At 50.9% G+C, this 16788-nt stretch overlaps 6 protein-coding genes across 6 annotated transcripts; 3 read left to right on the top strand and 3 right to left on the bottom strand.

The window, feature by feature from the left end:
• Window positions 1–385: 385 nt before the first annotated feature.
• Window positions 386–2762, bottom strand: BO85DRAFT_188357 (serine/threonine-protein kinase). The gene has a single exon (XM_025654410.1). The coding sequence runs from the start codon at window positions 2566–2568 to the stop codon at window positions 628–630; it is 1941 nt and encodes a 646-aa protein (XP_025519043.1). The 5' UTR covers window positions 2569–2762; the 3' UTR covers window positions 386–627.
• Window positions 2763–3949: 1187 nt separating this feature from the next.
• On the top strand, window positions 3950–6590 carry BO85DRAFT_484866 (SH3 domain-containing protein; the record flags this gene model as incomplete). The annotated part of the gene is made up of 7 exons (XM_025663269.1): window positions 3950–3977; window positions 4055–4417; window positions 4545–4697; window positions 4745–4818; window positions 4865–5225; window positions 5274–5416; window positions 5469–6590. The coding sequence occupies 7 exons, from the start codon at window positions 3950–3952 to the stop codon at window positions 6588–6590; spliced, it is 2244 nt and encodes a 747-aa protein (XP_025519042.1).
• Window positions 6591–7359: 769 nt separating this feature from the next.
• Window positions 7360–8558, top strand: BO85DRAFT_446285 (uncharacterized protein). The gene is made up of 2 exons (XM_025659469.1): window positions 7360–7870; window positions 7968–8558. Exons 1-2 carry the CDS (start codon window positions 7509–7511, stop codon window positions 8440–8442), a joined length of 837 nt encoding a protein of 278 aa, XP_025519041.1. The 5' UTR covers window positions 7360–7508; the 3' UTR covers window positions 8443–8558.
• Window positions 8559–10789: 2231 nt separating this feature from the next.
• On the top strand, window positions 10790–12423 carry BO85DRAFT_188120 (PQ-loop repeat-containing protein). Its single transcript, XM_025654408.1, has one exon. It carries the CDS (start codon window positions 10972–10974, stop codon window positions 12265–12267), a length of 1296 nt encoding a protein of 431 aa, XP_025519040.1. The 5' UTR covers window positions 10790–10971; the 3' UTR covers window positions 12268–12423.
• Window positions 12424–13210: 787 nt separating this feature from the next.
• BO85DRAFT_188117 (uncharacterized protein) lies at window positions 13211–13627 on the bottom strand. The gene has a single exon (XM_025654407.1). The coding sequence runs from the start codon at window positions 13483–13485 to the stop codon at window positions 13243–13245; it is 243 nt and encodes an 80-aa protein (XP_025519039.1). The 5' UTR covers window positions 13486–13627; the 3' UTR covers window positions 13211–13242.
• lcb2 (putative serine palmitoyltransferase 2) lies at window positions 13628–16047 on the bottom strand. The gene has a single exon (XM_025654409.1). It carries the CDS (start codon window positions 15796–15798, stop codon window positions 13771–13773), a length of 2028 nt encoding a protein of 675 aa, XP_025519038.1. The 5' UTR covers window positions 15799–16047; the 3' UTR covers window positions 13628–13770.
• Between the last annotated feature and the right edge of the window lie 741 nt (window positions 16048–16788).

Genomic DNA, 16788 nt, shown 5'->3' with positions numbered 1-16788 from the left:
ACCAGTTGTTCATTTCATTCATACTAGCAGAATGCCGCTCATATGTCAAGAAAGCACATGCCCTGAGAAAAGAGAAGAGACTGGACACACCAAAAAGCCAGAGAACCTCTCAGCAAGCAAGAAGACCGTCCGGATATAGGTAGGTAATACAGATGATATGAGAAATAAAGAAATGACACGTTTTGTTCGCAAACCCTCACCGCTGAAACGGAAACAACGCCATGCCTTGCCACCAGGAGAAGAAGCGATTTGTTTCAAGTGGAAAGGTGAAGTCAAAGAAGATGCGATACCAAACCAAAACCAGACCCTCTTCTTGCCCAAAGAATGTCCCCGACCGCGATTTGAAATGCCTAGAACAAAGAACACAAAGTAGAGAGGTATACCGAAATGCGCTAAAGCAAAAATATCGAACTCAATAAATCAGAACGCTGCCAACATTGAAAAGAGGGTATCATTAGATGATCAACATTCCGGAAACACCAGCGCTCGTCAGTATCATAAAAGCGCCAGTCATGATCATCGGTCATTCGTAAGGCAACATTCCCAGTCCCTTCGTAAAAGAAATCAGATAGACTGGGAAGAAAGAAAGAATATAATGCGTTGAGGCACTGCAACGAATGAAGCCCTTTACAGCTTCCATGCCGACTCCGTAGGGCTCTCTGCATTATCCGTAAATTCCCGCAACCAGCGGGAGCACAACACGTCGCGGATCGACCACCGTTTATCAACGTTCATATTTAAGCAGCCCATTATTAACTCCAGTGCATCTTCTCTGTCCTGGCGAAGCTGGGGATCCGCTTCTTCACCCACCACAGCATGCTTATTCCAATTTCCACTGAGGATATTTGATTGAATCCGTGGAGCAAAAGCATCTTGGAATGGTCGTGATCCGACGACAATCGTGAACACGATGACGCCAAATGCCCACATGTCCACCGAAGGATCGATAACTCCATTCGTCGACGACAGGAGTTCTGGGGAAGCGTACTCTAAGCTTCCCGCGACGCTGGTACTGGAACCAGCAGGGCCGATGGTCTTAGGCGGGGGACGGTCGGCGGCGTTATCGTAAGGATCAGGTGATGCGTCCTCATTGTCCGAGTTCATCCACTCTGCCATCCCGAAATCGCAAAGAACGAGCGTAGATGTCTTCGTCCCATCAGGGGACTCAGTAGGATCCAACAAGCAGTTCTCCAGCTTGATGTCCCTATGAACAACTCGAGCATCCTCGTGGAGGTATCTCAAGGCACACGCGAGCTGGTACGCATACTTTTTGGCTAAGGTCATGTCCAATCCGCGGCGGTTTTGCCGCACAAGATCGAAGAGAGTGCCGCCGATAGCCAGTTTTGTGAAGCAGAAAGTGGCGTAGTCAGTCTCGTAAACCGCGTCCAACGTCAGTACGTTCGGATGGCTTAAATATCGCCAAACTCGCACTTCGTGGTCAAACTCCGCTTGAACCTCATCATTTTCCTTCTCACTCCGTCCAGAAACTTGTTTCTTGACAATCTTGACGGCAAGCCGTTTTGTCTTACCACTTTCCTCGACCTTGTAGGCCTCTTTCACTGTGCTAAATCCACCAAATCCTATCTGCTTGCCAAGGACATACTCAGTACCGACCATTTGTCCCTCATCATCTGGCTGAGGGGCCGGCTCGTCACCACCCGCGCTCCACATGGACAGAAACATGCTGGCTGGAGATTTGCCGCTCGACGCAGTAGATCTGCGAGACCTCTGGCGGGTTGAGACGCGAAGGCCTCGTGCCTTACTTCCGAAAGGAGTCATGACACTGCCTGACCAGGAGCTGCGATCATCAAGCGAGGCGAACGTCTGCATAGGCGAGGCCACGCAGATGGGGGACGATAACATGCCCCGGGACCCTTCTGGAGGGGTTCGCAGCTCCTCCGTGATGGGAGACGCAGTAGATAGAGACGTGAGAGAAGTAGGATGCTCATAATCAGATGGGATAGCACCGTTTTCTTCGGGGAAGCTGTCGCGAGCAATCCCGGTAGGGATGGCTCGTCGTTCCTGCTGCCTCCTGAGGCTGGAACTGAGTCCCACCTGTCTTCCGTTGTGGTCAGCATCATCTTCCAGAGGCAAAGAATTCCTCAAGCTCGAACTCTTTGCTTGGAACCGTTGAGTGCGGCTCCTCACGTCTCCTCTTGGAGAAGAGGGATCCTCTAGCGGTCGGCGTCGGCCAGAGTCGAGGGCGGCGTCAAAGCTGATGGAAGGGCGGCGTTCTTGAAGAAAGCTGTCGAGCGGAGATGATGCTTGGACATCCTCTGGCTTGTGAGGAAAGGTGACATCTTGCTTGGGATAATCATCATGACGGGGAACGGAGATGGGGGGTGTCGCTGAGTGCAGGCCACTCAAAGCACTGTTGTCTTCATCAGTACCGCAACGGGGTGCGTGATAATCGTGAAAGATGTTTGTACGATCGCCCTCGATACCGTCTCCCTGATCCGACGCTCTTCTGCCTCCATCATCACCCCGCCACCGGGGTCTCGGCGAATGGTGAAAGGATGTCTCTAGCTTCAACCCAACCAACCCGTTGTTCCTCCCAGTCTGAGCCATGCCCTCGGAGAGAGAGCAAAGTAATATCCAAGGGCGTCAAGGATCAGACGGCCACGATCTAACTGTCGTGGGATTTGCGGATGACTCGAAATTTGCACATGAAGATAAGGAAGAGGGGGAGTGAATGAATAGTAAGAGGAGTAGAGGAGTAGAAGGAGGAGTGGGCGGGAGAGACCGTTTGTAATCTTATCGACTCCGTAATGCTACTACTTATCGGAGGGTCCCGATCCCACAGCGGAGCTAAACTCAAAAGTGCAGTGAGTCAGATGGAGAAATAACACTAAAATAGAACAAAGTAATATACTAGGGATGATAGGGCAGGCAGTGGAATGGAGTTAGGCAGAAGAAGGAAAACAAACGGCGTGCTTCTAGGCAGCTGTGGAGGGAAGAAAGAAGAAAAATTGTCAGACACCAGAGACGAAAATGGTGAACGAAGGGCAATATCGGGTGATGACGGAGCTGAATTGAAGGGTTCCATTGAAGGGTCGGAGCAGCAGACGTAAGTGGGGGACAGCCTGGGCCAATCAGCAGTGCAGCTTAGGTGGTACACGGCGTCGTTCATGACGGAGGGATCGACCATCCACCACCAGTCAGAGGCCGCCGTGACTCCAGAACCACTTAATCACCTGCCAATTCGCCCATCTCGCCCCCATCACCTGATGTTGTCGCCCTGGCCCTATGCCCTGAGCCCTATTCAAGCATCATCTTACCTCAGCTACCCCATCGTGTTAACCCCTTCAGGTTAGTTGCACTTACCTAAGACGGCGTTGGCGCGTGGCCAGTCAGCTGCAGGGCCAGGCACGGGCCCTGAGCGCCGTTCTCTGGTAGGAAGTGGATAAGCGCGCGCAAGGGGCGCTTGTTTGGAGCAACCAGTTTGGAGACCTCCTTTTTTCGGGACTGTCTCAAACAATCCAGAAAGTCCGGGGAACTCGTCCGGCCTTTGGTTTCTTGACTCGGTTCTGGGCACCAGCTTCACTTCTCCAAAACATCGGCGTTTTTGGCTATCGTTTTCTATTGCTTCGCTTTTGCTTTCGTCTTTGCGTCACTCTGGAAGTCTTTCTTTCGCCTTGTTGCCTGAACCCTCGTCGCCTGGTCGGACGCCCAAGTACCTACCCCCGCCGTTGCTGTTCCTGGCGTTTCCTTCCTTCTTTCGCGTCGATACATCCTTCGCAGCTAGAATTTCCAGTGGAATTCGCTCCTTTTTCGATTTTCCAATATATCTTCACACTCCCTTACCGTTCCCACCCGGACGTCGGGCAGCGGCCAGTTGCGTTACCACGTGGTTCCAATGCCCGTGATCCCATAAGTCGTGCCTTGTGCGGAAAGCTTGAGAGACGCTCCCTTCAAATCATAGTTGTGACTGCTTAGAAACGTAGCAAACATGGCGAGGCCACGGATTGTACGGGCTGGTACGTCTACTCCCAGCACATGGTTGCCGATCCGTATACCATCTCCGCCCTTGCTGACCCGGATCATGTTATGATAGACACCCTTGACCTCCAAGACCACAACGCTCCTTCAGCTAAAGATCACACGCGACAACCTACTCACTCATCTGGAGTCGCCCCTCACCAGGAGCAAACCCTTCGCCATGCGGACGAGGATATCAAATCCGAAATGATGCACGGTCCCGGCGCTGAAGACGGCCATCCGGAAGCTGGATACGGCGATGGGATTGATATATACGATGACGATGATGATATTGAGGAAGTGGACGAACTGGGACACCATCATCACAAGGGTGATTCTGGGGGTTCCGAGGAAGGCGATCTTGCGGATGGGGAGAGCGACGACATGATGGACGACGATCTCATGGACAAGATCTCAAGCTCTCCATCGATTGATGACGGTGCGTCCCGCTTCTTTTGGTCCTTTCGGGAATTATGCAGACATCGCGTGTCACACAATCCGCCTGGATCCAAACATCTCCTTTGCCCTCAGCCGTCTAGCTCTGGACCATGACTGACCCTAACCAGAGGACATCGATTTTGAATTTGTTTATGCCCTTCACAACTTTTTTGCGACCGTTGACGGACAAGCAAATGCGGCGAAGGGTGATACTATGGTTCTCTTGGACGATAGCAACAGCTACTGGTGGCTTGTTAGGATCGTGAAGGATGGCAGTATTGGTAGGCTACCCCTCGGTGTTACACAACATCAGCTAATTATCCGGTAGGTTACTTGCCAGCCGAACACATTGAGACGCCCACGGAGAGGTTGGCAAGATTGAATAAACACAGAAATGTAGATGTAAGTGCTGATGGTTTGAGTCCATGGTTCTTTCTAATGTCATCAGTTGTCCGCAACCATGCTTGGCGACAATTCGGAAAAGTCAAAGAATCCGCTGAAGAAAGCAATGCGCCGCAGAAATGCAAAGACCGTTACTTTCACAAGCCCAACATACATCGAAGCATCTGATGTTGAATACTCGACCGAAGAAGAAATGGACGACGATATTTCTTTCCAAGACGAAGATATGGCCCGGGAGGATGCGGATCACTTACAGGATGGTCAAAATGAAGACATTGTCGTCAAGCCTCTCAGGCCCAAGTCGAAGGATAGAGGATTCGAAGAAGACGACATTCAGGAAGTGCAAGAGCCTGACAGCGCTGGTCTCGACAAACAGCGGTCCAGCCAGGAAATATTTGAAACGGAAGGTGAGGACATTCTCCAGGGATAACAGACTGGAAGCTAACAGTCTCCAGCGGACAATGCTGTCAGCAGGTCCAGAAATGGCACTGTGCGGAATACAGACTCCTTCTTCAAGGATGATACTGTTGAAACTAAGAAGATCTCTCTGACACCCAACCTGCTTCGGGATGAAAACTCATCCGGTGAGGCGAAAGAGGTAAGCATATATCTCACTACCTCCGTCTGTGTGGAAACTAATCAGTCAGCAGAGTCGCGGCAGCATGGAGGCGATCGACAAGGCGCTCAGCGCTATTGACAAGAACAAGGATGACAAGAAACGCAAAGACAAGAAGCCAGGAATGCTCAGCGGTCTGTTCAAAAGGAAAGATAAGAAGACCAAGTCTAACGATGAGGACACGGATGAAGCGGAAAAGACCTCAACGGAGCTGTCTCGGACATCCCCACAACCGAAGACATCGTCGGATTCTTTGTCCTCTCCCGAATCTGCTCGATCGCCCAAACCCTTGGTGGTGCAGAGACAGACCAGCAAGTTGCAGAAGCAACCCCCTTCGGCTATGTCTCCAACTAGGCAAGACATATTCCAGGAAGCTGGTCTTCAAAGTCCCGTCGATGCTAGAGAAGAGCCGAGACCAGTCATGAGTTCGAAGGATCAAACCATCCGACAAGTAACATCGGAAGAGGATGACGATATCCCATCATCTCCTCCCCTGGGGCCTTTTGACGACAGCCAGGAAGCTATGTTGTCTTCTGCCCGTGTGCCAAGTCCTTCAAAGAAGCCAGCTTTGACTCCACTCGATCACCAGGAATACCCATCCACTGACATCCAGAAAACCTGGGAGGAGGATGTTTCTGAGAACACTTATTCTCAACAACGTTCTGTGGCGTCTCCTCCACAGAGATTCCCGCCGAAGCAGGTGTTGAACTACCAGCCCCAGCGTCTAGACTCGCCCCTCAGCGGTTCTCCGCTGGAAGGGCCGGTTTCACCTCTTACACCAGGATTGGTGGCAGGCCTGCCATCCCCTGGGAGACACTCGGTCTCATCGGTGTCCCCGCCTTTATCTCCTATTGCTGGTGACAGCGATCACAGAGGCATCGACGCCGTACCTGCGTCGTTTGAGACTGCGTCTGCTGGAACACCGACTTGGAGCGATGCTAGCTTGCGGTCGTACTTGGATGACGAGAACGACATCCGCGATCTATTTATCATTGTCCACGACAACTCTAACATCCCGCCTGCCGGTCCTGACCACCCGATTACTGGCTGTCTCTTCAAGGAAGAGAGTAAGAGGCTAAGGGAGATGACCAGCCAGCTGGATGCGATGCTCGCTGAGTGGGTAGGCCGGAGGACGCGGAGTGCGGCGAGCAAATAAGCAGGTCTTTAGACTCGGGTACTTGGTGTACACTAGACTGCTCACATCTGCAACTCCGGTTATTCGCGCAAATTCCAAGAGGATCGGTCATTCTGTTCGCCAGGGGCTAACAATGTGCTGGACGCATGAACTTGGTTGGCCTATGTTATGGTCCCTCTTTCAATCCGTCTCTCATTCGGGGACTTGATCATACCTGCGCTGTCACTTGCATAGCGCGACCCATTCAGCCCGACAGGTGGTGATCGGTCATATCTGACCTTGATTTCGCTCTGACTTTCTTTTTTGTATGCTTCAGTCTTTTAGTGTTGCGAGCCGTCTCTTTTCTCATTGCTTGTATGTTTTCTGTCTTGAAGCCCACCTTCTACAGTTGCTGGGATACCCCTGACTACATGCCTCCACTACCTCGTGCTCTTTTCCCCGACTTTTCATGAAGTGATGTTAGATCTACATGTTCGTTACTCATCAACCAACTATTGCATTCAGCCAAGCACACCGCTTTGTTGGTGAACCTACGTGATAGATCACGCAATATCAAGAATATCACGAAGACAATAGCCCTGTAGGAGCGCTCCACTCCAGCCAAAGCAAACAAGGCCGGCCCGACCGCGTAAAAACAGACCACCCTGTCGCCAAGTCCGAGTCATCAGTTCGTATGTGTTCGCGAGGCTGAGTCGTGCGGCACGGTCACCTGCACCCACCCCCGTCAGCCGCCAGTCCCTCACCACCCAGACCCGCAGCAAGCCCCAGCTGATCATCTTCACAAGACATCCATATACTCTCCGAATATAACAGTCATTTCTACTGCAACTACATACATACATACATACCAACATTCCCTACCATAGATTAATTCCCAAACCAGACCAGATCAACAATAACCTACCTATTCCATCCATCGAAAATTCCATACCTCCAAAAATGGCCGACCCCTACCCCCAGCACCAACAACAACCATACCCCTCTCCCGTCCCAAACAGCGAGACTCCATACTACTCTCCTCCGGACGGCGTCTACCAGCACGCAGGATACGACTACGAACCGCAACAGTTCTACAACCAGCATGCACTGCCGAATCAAGATCCCGCTTATAGTTCTCAGTACGACGTGAGCCAGATTCCGCGGTCTTATCCGACACAATGGAATCCGCAGGCTGCTAGCAGCAATACCAATCTCAGCAATGTTAATAATGAGTCTAATGCTGCTGTTCCGCAATATGATCCCGATCGTCTGGCACCGGGCTACGAACCGCCTGTTCGAAGGGGGAGTAATGCTGAGTATTAGTCTGTTCCCATATATCTCCCACATTCTATATTCTATACTTCGTTCTGTGTATAATGTACATGGTTATGTGTTACTGACATAGTCGGGAAAATATAGCGCCCAATCCGCCGCAGACATGCAAGCCCCTCCTCCTCCTGCTCCTTCAGCCCCGGAGACCGAACAGCAACCCCGCGCCTACGATAATGATCCTACCACCGCTGGTGGTGCTGCTGCTGCCGGTGAAGAAGAAGGCGAGCGCAGCCTCGGCGGAGCTGTCCTGGGCGGCGCGACGGGGTATTATCTGGGACATAAGAAAGACCATGGACTCTTGGGTGCAGTTGGGGGTGCGATCCTGGGGAATTTTGTCAGTAATAAGATGAAGAAGAGTGATAGTGATGAAGAGGTCGAGGAAGTGGAGGTTGATGATGATCGCGAGACGGAGTATACGAGGTATCATAGCAGTCATTATCGGCGGTTGTCGAGTCATGGACATGGACATCATCATCACCATCACCATCACCATCATCATGGTCATGGTCATGGGCATCGGAGTCGGAGTCGGAGTCGGAGTCAGTATGAGGAGGAGTGGTAGGGAGGTATTATGAGGTACGAGTTATGAGTTATGATTATGTTTTAGATGTTCTTGTGCAGTGAGTGATGTTGGGATGCTGGATGCTTGATACCCTCTTTGTATCTGTTCACGCTTCGACTTACTGTGGGTTACTAGCTATAGAGACTCTTAGTTATTCAATTGATATACTTTGTACTTATAAGTATTGCCCAAGACAAAGTAATATCATCCATAGTTATCCTACCATACACAACTAATGACACTTACCCCAACTGAACTCACCCAAAAAGATGAATCAATACTATCAGATCATCTAATCTCTACACTCCCCTCATCCCACTTACCCTAATCCAGCTAGCCCTCACCTACTAGAAATAATCCACAACTCCTCAACCACCCAAGAAGCCAATCATATCCTCAGACCATCCTAGATGTCGAAAGAATCGCCAAAATCCACTTTCGGGGTGCTGGCCAATGGGAGAGGTGATTCGTGACGCGTTGGGACGCGATTGAAGGTGAATGAGAGGAGTCGATGGGTTCTAGATGGTCTATGTGGATTGTGGAGGGGGTGGATAGGTGCTGGTGAATGTGAAGAGGTGGGATAGTAAGTGGTTGGTGGGGTGCTCTGGTTGAGTGTCTATCTATGGATGGCTACATGTGATGGTGTGACTTGATGGCGGGATTGTGCGATGTACAAGTAGTTATTATAGGATGGCTGTTAATAGGTCAATGGTAGGTTGTGATGATGAGGGTATATAAAGGTGTGTTATAGTTCTGACGTCTTGCAGTGGTATTTATCTCTGTCGGTTGAGTATGGGGATAGTTAGAGGGATGTGAACTGGAATGGTAAAGAAGGAGTGTAGTACGGTTTGAGTCTGCTAATTTGAGGATTATTATTTACAGACTTCATGATTGACATCATGACGGATGTAAACTTATGGCGACAGTTCAGGGTCTTATCACCAAGACGAAGGGGACCCTTGTACCTGCATGTTTTAGTGCCATCCACATCCTGGTTTACGCGCCTCGATCGTGAGATTGTGATTAGGCGGTGAGCTGGGGTTTTTTGAGATTTTGAGTAGTTGATCGCGTGCATATTCGCCCTTGAAACTTTTAGAGTGATGGTGTGCACTTTGAGATTCTTTTCAGGCTGACTGAAGATAGATGGAAGTCATATGATCTTGAGTGTGTTTATAGATAGCGTGGGATGGGGGTTATCGTGGAGAGAAGAGTCTAATCAGCCGGTAGGGGAGATGCTAGCGGATCTACGAACGGAGGACCGACATGCTCCATATCTCTATCTCTCACCGTTATTTCTTTGTGTCTGTCTGCTTGGCAATCATAATGAGACAGTCCAGTGAGATAAGGGCTTCACTTGCTCTCTGCTACGCCAGTGTCCCTTTGCGGTCCTTGCCGAAAACATCCCTGATATCTCCGAGACAAGATGCAGGCCGAGATAGGCCATCCGTCAACCCGAGCTATGTATGTCTCAACAGAGGGTGCAGTGAAGTACGTATTGCTTGAAATCCGAACGAGCAGCCTATCGTAGCAGGAGCTTAGGGTTGCAATCGACGGTGCTGTCTGTGCTTTTTGCCTGGATTTAACCTTCAATAAACAGTGTGGGTCAGGGCTCCGGGGCAGCCGTGATCTTGACCGGGGATTGTCTTGGGCGGGTCTGGGAAGTTTCGGGCTCTGCCTTGGAAAGGCGTCCTTCGCATCCATGGGATGAAGGCAAAACTGTGATTCGGAGTAAAAAAAAAAGTCTATCATGGTCTCTTCCGTTCGGGCAATCATTCAGTATTGCCCGTGTCACCCCACGCTCAGTCTGACTTAATTCTCGGAGAGTTTGAGCGATGAATGCAGTGGGAATGTGAACAGCCGACCGAAGCGCAGAAGTAGGCAGACCAGAGGATGATTCCGGGGTCTGGAAAGGGATATGATTACCGGAAAGAGGGGGGGAAGAGCGAGCTGTGAGAGAGAGAGAGAGTCATCACTCATTATCTGCAATGGTGCCAATGCGGATAGACCAGCAGATCCGGAATGAAGATGAGGATTATTGATTGGAGTTAGTCAAGATAGTTCCAAATTAGTGTAAATTGTTGCCGAACGGAGTCCGCTCCATTCCGAGTCCCCTTTGCCTCTGGGGGAAAGCCAATCAGCAGGCGGCGATAGGGATCATCCTCCATCCTCAGCCCCAGAAATCAACTCGTGACTCGATCTCGAGGCCGCCAAGTGTGACTGACTGACTGACTGACTCCCTTCCCTTCCCTTGTCGCGCATGCCTTCACCTCCCTCTCCTTCCTCTCTCTCTCTCTTCCTCCTTCTTCATCTTCTCTCATATCCTTTCCCCCGTCTTTCTTCTCGCTGCTGACGGGATTGCCCATCACCAACTATATTGTCGGGCTTCTTCGCTTTGTTCGTCTTATCGCCCTTATCTAGCGTTCCTTCATACCGCTACAGAGACACGTCCTATACTTCCAACAACCAAGATACCTCTACTGTCTCTTCAGGTCACACACAGATATTAGACTCCCGACACAAGCAATAGCCATGCCTCCTCCTCTCTTACAACAGATTCATGCAGTGCTCCCGCAACACTGTGAACCGACAACTCCCTTCCTCGCGGCCGTGTCCTCCTACCTCCACATCTGCCTCCCCACACCGTTAGCCTTCGTCTCCTCCGTTCTCGGAACCCTCAGCATCGTGTCCTGGCTCTTCGCCCAGCTCCCACAAATATACAAAAATTATCAAATCCAGTCGACGGCTGGCTTGTCGCTGTTCTTTCTCGTGGAGTGGTGTTTGGGTGATACTAGTAATCTTCTCGGTGCCCTGCTCACCCGGCAGGCTGGCTGGCAGGTCATCGTGGCTGCTTACTATGTCTGCGTTGACGTGACTTTGGTCTTTCAATACTTCTGGTATACACACTACAAAGGACAGTATGATGGCTACGGTGCCCTCTCTCATTCGGAATATGGTCAGCCCCCGGGTAGTGTCTTGGAAGGCGTCTCGTTCTCCGACAACGGCTCTTCCGATCACGCCCCTCGTTCGACCGAGTCTCCCTTACCGTCAAATCCCAAAGATGTGAAAGATATGAAGGAGCCTGCCGTGCCAACTTCCAACGGGCAATCTCCATCCTACTCCAATGAGAAATTGAGCTCTTCAAAGCGCTCGATCACTCGATCCAGTAGTGGCCCCAGCCTCCCAATTGGGTCACCACGTACTCTGCTGCTTGCATCAATGCTTTGCGCCGTGGTGGCCAACGCTGCCCCGACAGAGCCGCAAACAACTTCCGAAGCCTCGCAGAAGACTCTCGAGATCCTTGGCCGGATCATCTCCTGGATGTCAACATTCCTCTACCTTGGCTCGCGGCCGCCCCAACTATACAAGAACTACTGCCGGAAGAGCACATCAGGCCTTTCCCCATTACTATTCATGGCTGCCTTTTGCGGGAACCTCTTCTACTCCGCCTCCCTTCTTACCAATCCCAACGCCTGGTATGACTTCCCTGCCTATGGCGGTGGTGGCTGGGCCGACGCAGATGGCAACGACCGCCTCGAATGGGTTACCCGCGCTACTCCCTTCTTCCTCGGCGCCTTCGGTGTGCTAGCCTTTGACGGGCTCATGGGCGTGCAATTCCTCATGTACGGAACCCGGGATGATGAGTCTATCATGCAAGTTGAGGATCCCAAAGACGGACGTAGTCGTTGGACCCGCGTTCGGGGTTGGATGAGGGGCTGGATCCCTTCAGTGTCCCCTGCGCGACGACTTCGTTCTGATGCTCCTGTCTCTTCAGAAGAGAACCAATCTCTCCTGCAGAATGAGCGTGAGAGATACGGTACAGTTTGATTATGATTTCATTCTGTATTACTATACCCTACTTGTCGCTATTTTTTGGTTTCTGCATACCGGTACCCGACACAACTCAGGTCAGGCACCTGCATCCAACAGGCGAACATGATTTAACATTACGACGTTATGGCTTCCTTTCCCCATACACCGGGAATAGACCTTGTTTTTTCTTTCATATCTTCCTATTGGCTGCTTATTTGGCGTTAGCGATCACCTGCGGCGGTTGAACTGGAGTTCTTCATTTCAGATATTCTTCACCAAGACGAAGACTTGATTCTTGGCCGAGCATACATAGCATTTGCTTACAGGATGGTCCCTTTGGGCGGCGCTTTTGGTTATTCTTTGTTTCGGGGGTGGGTTTTGGATTCGCCTGGATTATACATGGCATTCTCTTTCATCCATCAATACATACTAGATGCATACATACAGCAACGGCATATATGGACCACTGTTTTTGCTTTATTTTGCTCTGGATTGAAGATGTAGTAGAGCATGCGTTGGCATACATATACATACTACTACTGTCGTTAGATTTTCATCATCGATAGATAGATCAATTGTCTTTGTTCACTACCAGCATAGACCATAATCGAATCGAGCAGTTGACACGACATACCTCTTCATCTACATAAGTACTACTACCGCTACTAAAAAAAAGATCATGAGTAAATGCATCAAGGATCCAGTGGTAAATATCAAAATTTTCATGAAAAGAATATTAACAGTCATCTAATTATAATCGCTAATGTGGGTGCCCCAACCGCGAATCGCCGGGCCCAGTTGTGTGTGATGTGTGTGTTCAGTCCATTTCATTACCACCCCCTTTCTCTTCCTCTTCTCTTCGACTTCTCTTCTCTCTCATCAATCTCATTATGTAGGTACAGTTTGCATGGCCCCATGTTAATTTGAACAATAAGTCGCAAGTGGCTCACTCTGGTCCCAGCCCTCCAGCACTTGGTGAGGGGGACCGAATCAGCAGTAATATCTATAGGTTAATAATGAAAGAAGGGACAAAGGGGGAGGGGAAGAACAGAATGGGGGGTGTGTGGGATAGAAAGCATGTGAATTGAAGAAGAGAAAGAAAAGAAAAGAAAAGAAAACAGTGGCACGCGAGTCATGGTCGTTTGTTCCCTTGAGACAGCGAGATGACATGACTCGTGAGCCTGAGAGAAGTGATAAGCAATGGGCAATCGGGTAAGGGATGCTACGGCGCATTTGCCGTGCTTGGGGGATTCATGGTCTTCTTTGGGTTTCGGTTCTGTAGTGCGTGTAGGAGCCAAAGTCAAACATAAGCATGACAACCGCAGGGTTGTCTAATGATACACGGGGGATAGATGGGATAGCCTTGAATCGACCAGCGACGCGGCGTGACCAGTATTGGATCGATCTGGTTCATGTGGTGGGCACCTTCCGGACATATGTGCGACAACATCGTCGAGAATCATCGACGTGGTTCGGTGGTGCAGAAGGCAGGTTGTTAAGAGACCAGTAAACGGCCAACTAATAAAGTGGCGACTTGACATCTTGAACGCCTCGTCTGATCACATCCTCAATCTGCCATCTAGGAGGAATGATCTTGGAGTTGCGTTTGCGATGCAACTCTTGTTCCTTCTCCGGAGGGGGCATCGCATCCTCCGGCAGGGCACCTCCCGCGATGCCTGTCGAAAACTTGAGCTGCAGGACATTGCCGATTTCGTCGCAAGCTGTTAGGATGCGGTCAAGATCCTCCTTGGTGTGCGCAGCAGAGACGCAAAAACGGGCACGAGAAGATACCAGCGGCGTAGCAGGATAACCCACGACGACGACCGAGATTTTCCGCTTTAGCATTTCGTGGGAAAAGGCGGGCATTTTGGCAGGGTTGAAAAGGAGAACAGGGATGATCGGCGAATCATCGTGGCCGTACACTATAAAGCCAAGACGCTTCAAGCCCAGGCGGAGATACCGTGAGTTGAAGGCCAAACGCTGCAGCCGCTCTTCACCCTGACCGGGGATGAGTTCGCCGTTGATGATCCGCAACGCCGACATGATTTGCGCCAAAACTGCCGGAGCAGGAGCCTCGCCATAGAAAACACCAGAGTTGGTCGCTCTAAGCACATCAATCATTGCCTTATCCGCGGCGATGTATCCACCGTTGGCACCGAAAGACTTTGTGAGGGTTCCCATAAGAATGTCAACTTCGCTGGTGTCAATTCCAAAGTAGTCACAAACACCACGACCCTTAGGACCAATGGCACCAATGGAATGGGCCTCATCAACGAACAGGTGGAACTTGTAGCGCCTCTTCAGCATGACCAGTCCAGGGAGGTTGCACATGGAACCTTCCATGGAATAGAGCCCTTCAACGACAACCAAGATCTTCTTCCACGGCCGATGGGTACGGGGTTGACCTTGGCTGATAGCTTCGCGCAGTTTACACTCCAGATCCCGCATGTCATTGTGCTTGAACATGGCAATGGAAGCACCCGAAAGACGTGCACCAAACCGAATCGAGGCATGATTGAGCTCGTCGGAAATGATAAGACAGCCCTTGTTCACTAGAGCGGGGAAGATGTTCGCGTTGGTACCAAAGCCCATGGAGAAAACCATGGAAGCCTCTTTGCCAACGAACTTGGCGACCAAGTCCTCTACCTCCACATGAAGATCCTGGGATCCAACCTCAGCGCGAGTACTGGGGGAAACGATACCATACTTGCGGATCGAATCCTCAGCAATGTCCGCACATGGACCCTCGGATTGAGCAAATCCAAGGTAGTTGTATGAGCTCAGGTTCAAGGTGTCAGTGGTCGTTCCAGTGAAGTAGAAGTGCTTGTTGTGGTCATCCGTGGCCCGATCGATCAACGTGATATAGCGACCAGGAACCCCAGTGACGGGACGTTCGAAGCAATCGTTAATTCGCAATTTGAGACGGCGCACGTAGAAGTTGTCGAAGTCACTGTTCAGGGCGCCATATCCATTCTGGGGCTTAAGATGCCGATAGTTCTCTTCGCGGAAGCGCTTTCCAAAGAAGTCTCGCACATGACCGAAAGCGATTAGGATAAGATAACTGATATAGGTGGTGAGAAGGTAATAATACGGGGGTTCGTCCATCACAGGCTCCGGAAAGGTACCACCGGGATGCTGACTGGTGTACCGGTGGCTATGGTGGCCGATGGGGCCGAACTGAGCATGTTGCTTAGCCAGGCGACGAGCCTCTTCGGGCGAAGGCGGCTGAAAGAGAGTGGTCGGTGGTTCGTCCATGTTCGGATTATCCGCTGTGGCAGTGGAGAGAGAGATTGTAGGCAGCGACAGAGAGGCTGAACTGATGGGTGGGGTGGCTGTGCTAGAGTTCAGGATTCCACTGGCCGACTGGACAGCGGCCTGCGCAGTCTGAGATTCGGCCTTGGACTTAGGAGAGGTCGAAAATAGCTGACTTAGGCGGTTAGGTTTAACGGCGGACGCCTTGATGGCGATACCACCCTTTGCGGAGGCAGAAGAAGAGGGAACGTTGGAGGGGTCGTTGACGAAAGAACTAGCAGCGCGACGAGGCATCGCAAGGAAACAGCTAGACAGGAACGAGCAAGGTTGTGCAGCACCGATGAAATGAAGGAACTTCTGCCGCGGCTCTTGAGCAATTAAGTACGGCAAGCACTACCTGGAAGGTAACCAGCGAGCTTTTGCTTCTAGGCAGCGTATTCCTTTGATCTGGCCTCCTTTACTCCAGCGCAAAAGGGAATGACAATGATTCGGTGTCACCTACACACGGCGGAGTCGAGTGTCAGTCACCATTTCACCAGGGGCGGGGAGAGCGACAATAGAATGGCTTAGCGACCGAAGGATTGTGGTCGCAAGCAGAGACAGGGACTCAGATGACAAGAAGCGAAGAGAAGAGGGGTCTAAGGGGGGAAGAAAAAGGGAAGAGTCTTGTCGAGAGACTCCGGAGACTCCGGGGGCTAATCGGTCACGTACCTTCGCACGTGGAGGAACAGTAGCAGAGGGCACGGAACCCTTCGACGACGGGATCTGTCGGGACCCCTAAGCCAAAGGGAATCAATCGACCAGATTAGCCGTTAGAGGAGCAGGACCTTTTGTAGGTTGGTAGGTTGGCAAAGGAGGAAAAGGGTCGGTGCTGGGAAAGAGGTCGGAAAGGGAAGACGAAGAGCGCCGAAGGTCGAATAACGGGAAGAAGACAGATTGGAGTGAGATGAATAATGGAATTTTGTGACGCGAATAAGAGAAAAAAACAGCCTCAAAGGGAATAGTAATGAATAATGGCACCAAACAAGGTACGAGGCTAATAATCGAAGCGGAGCTCAGGCTTGCGTACTGTAAAGTGAAAGCAATACTGTGTAGGGTTTGGTTGGGGTGAAAAAAGCGCAATTTTCGCTGGCGAGATTTGCAAATGACGATGGGGTTACGGGTGGGAAGTGGAGCCCCCGACCCATCGAACACTGTCACAGGGCGGTATTGTTTGCTGGTTCTACACTATCCGTGCACCCGCCCAGTACCTGAGCCACTGGTATTCTGACGGTAATCATACCC

The sequence above is a fragment of the Aspergillus piperis genome (genome assembly GCF_003184755.1).
Source record: "Aspergillus piperis CBS 112811 unplaced genomic scaffold BO85scaffold_3, whole genome shotgun sequence".
In the NCBI taxonomy this organism is placed as follows: domain Eukaryota; kingdom Fungi; phylum Ascomycota; class Eurotiomycetes; order Eurotiales; family Aspergillaceae; genus Aspergillus; species Aspergillus piperis.
This window is presented reverse-complemented; position numbering and strand designations above follow the sequence as displayed.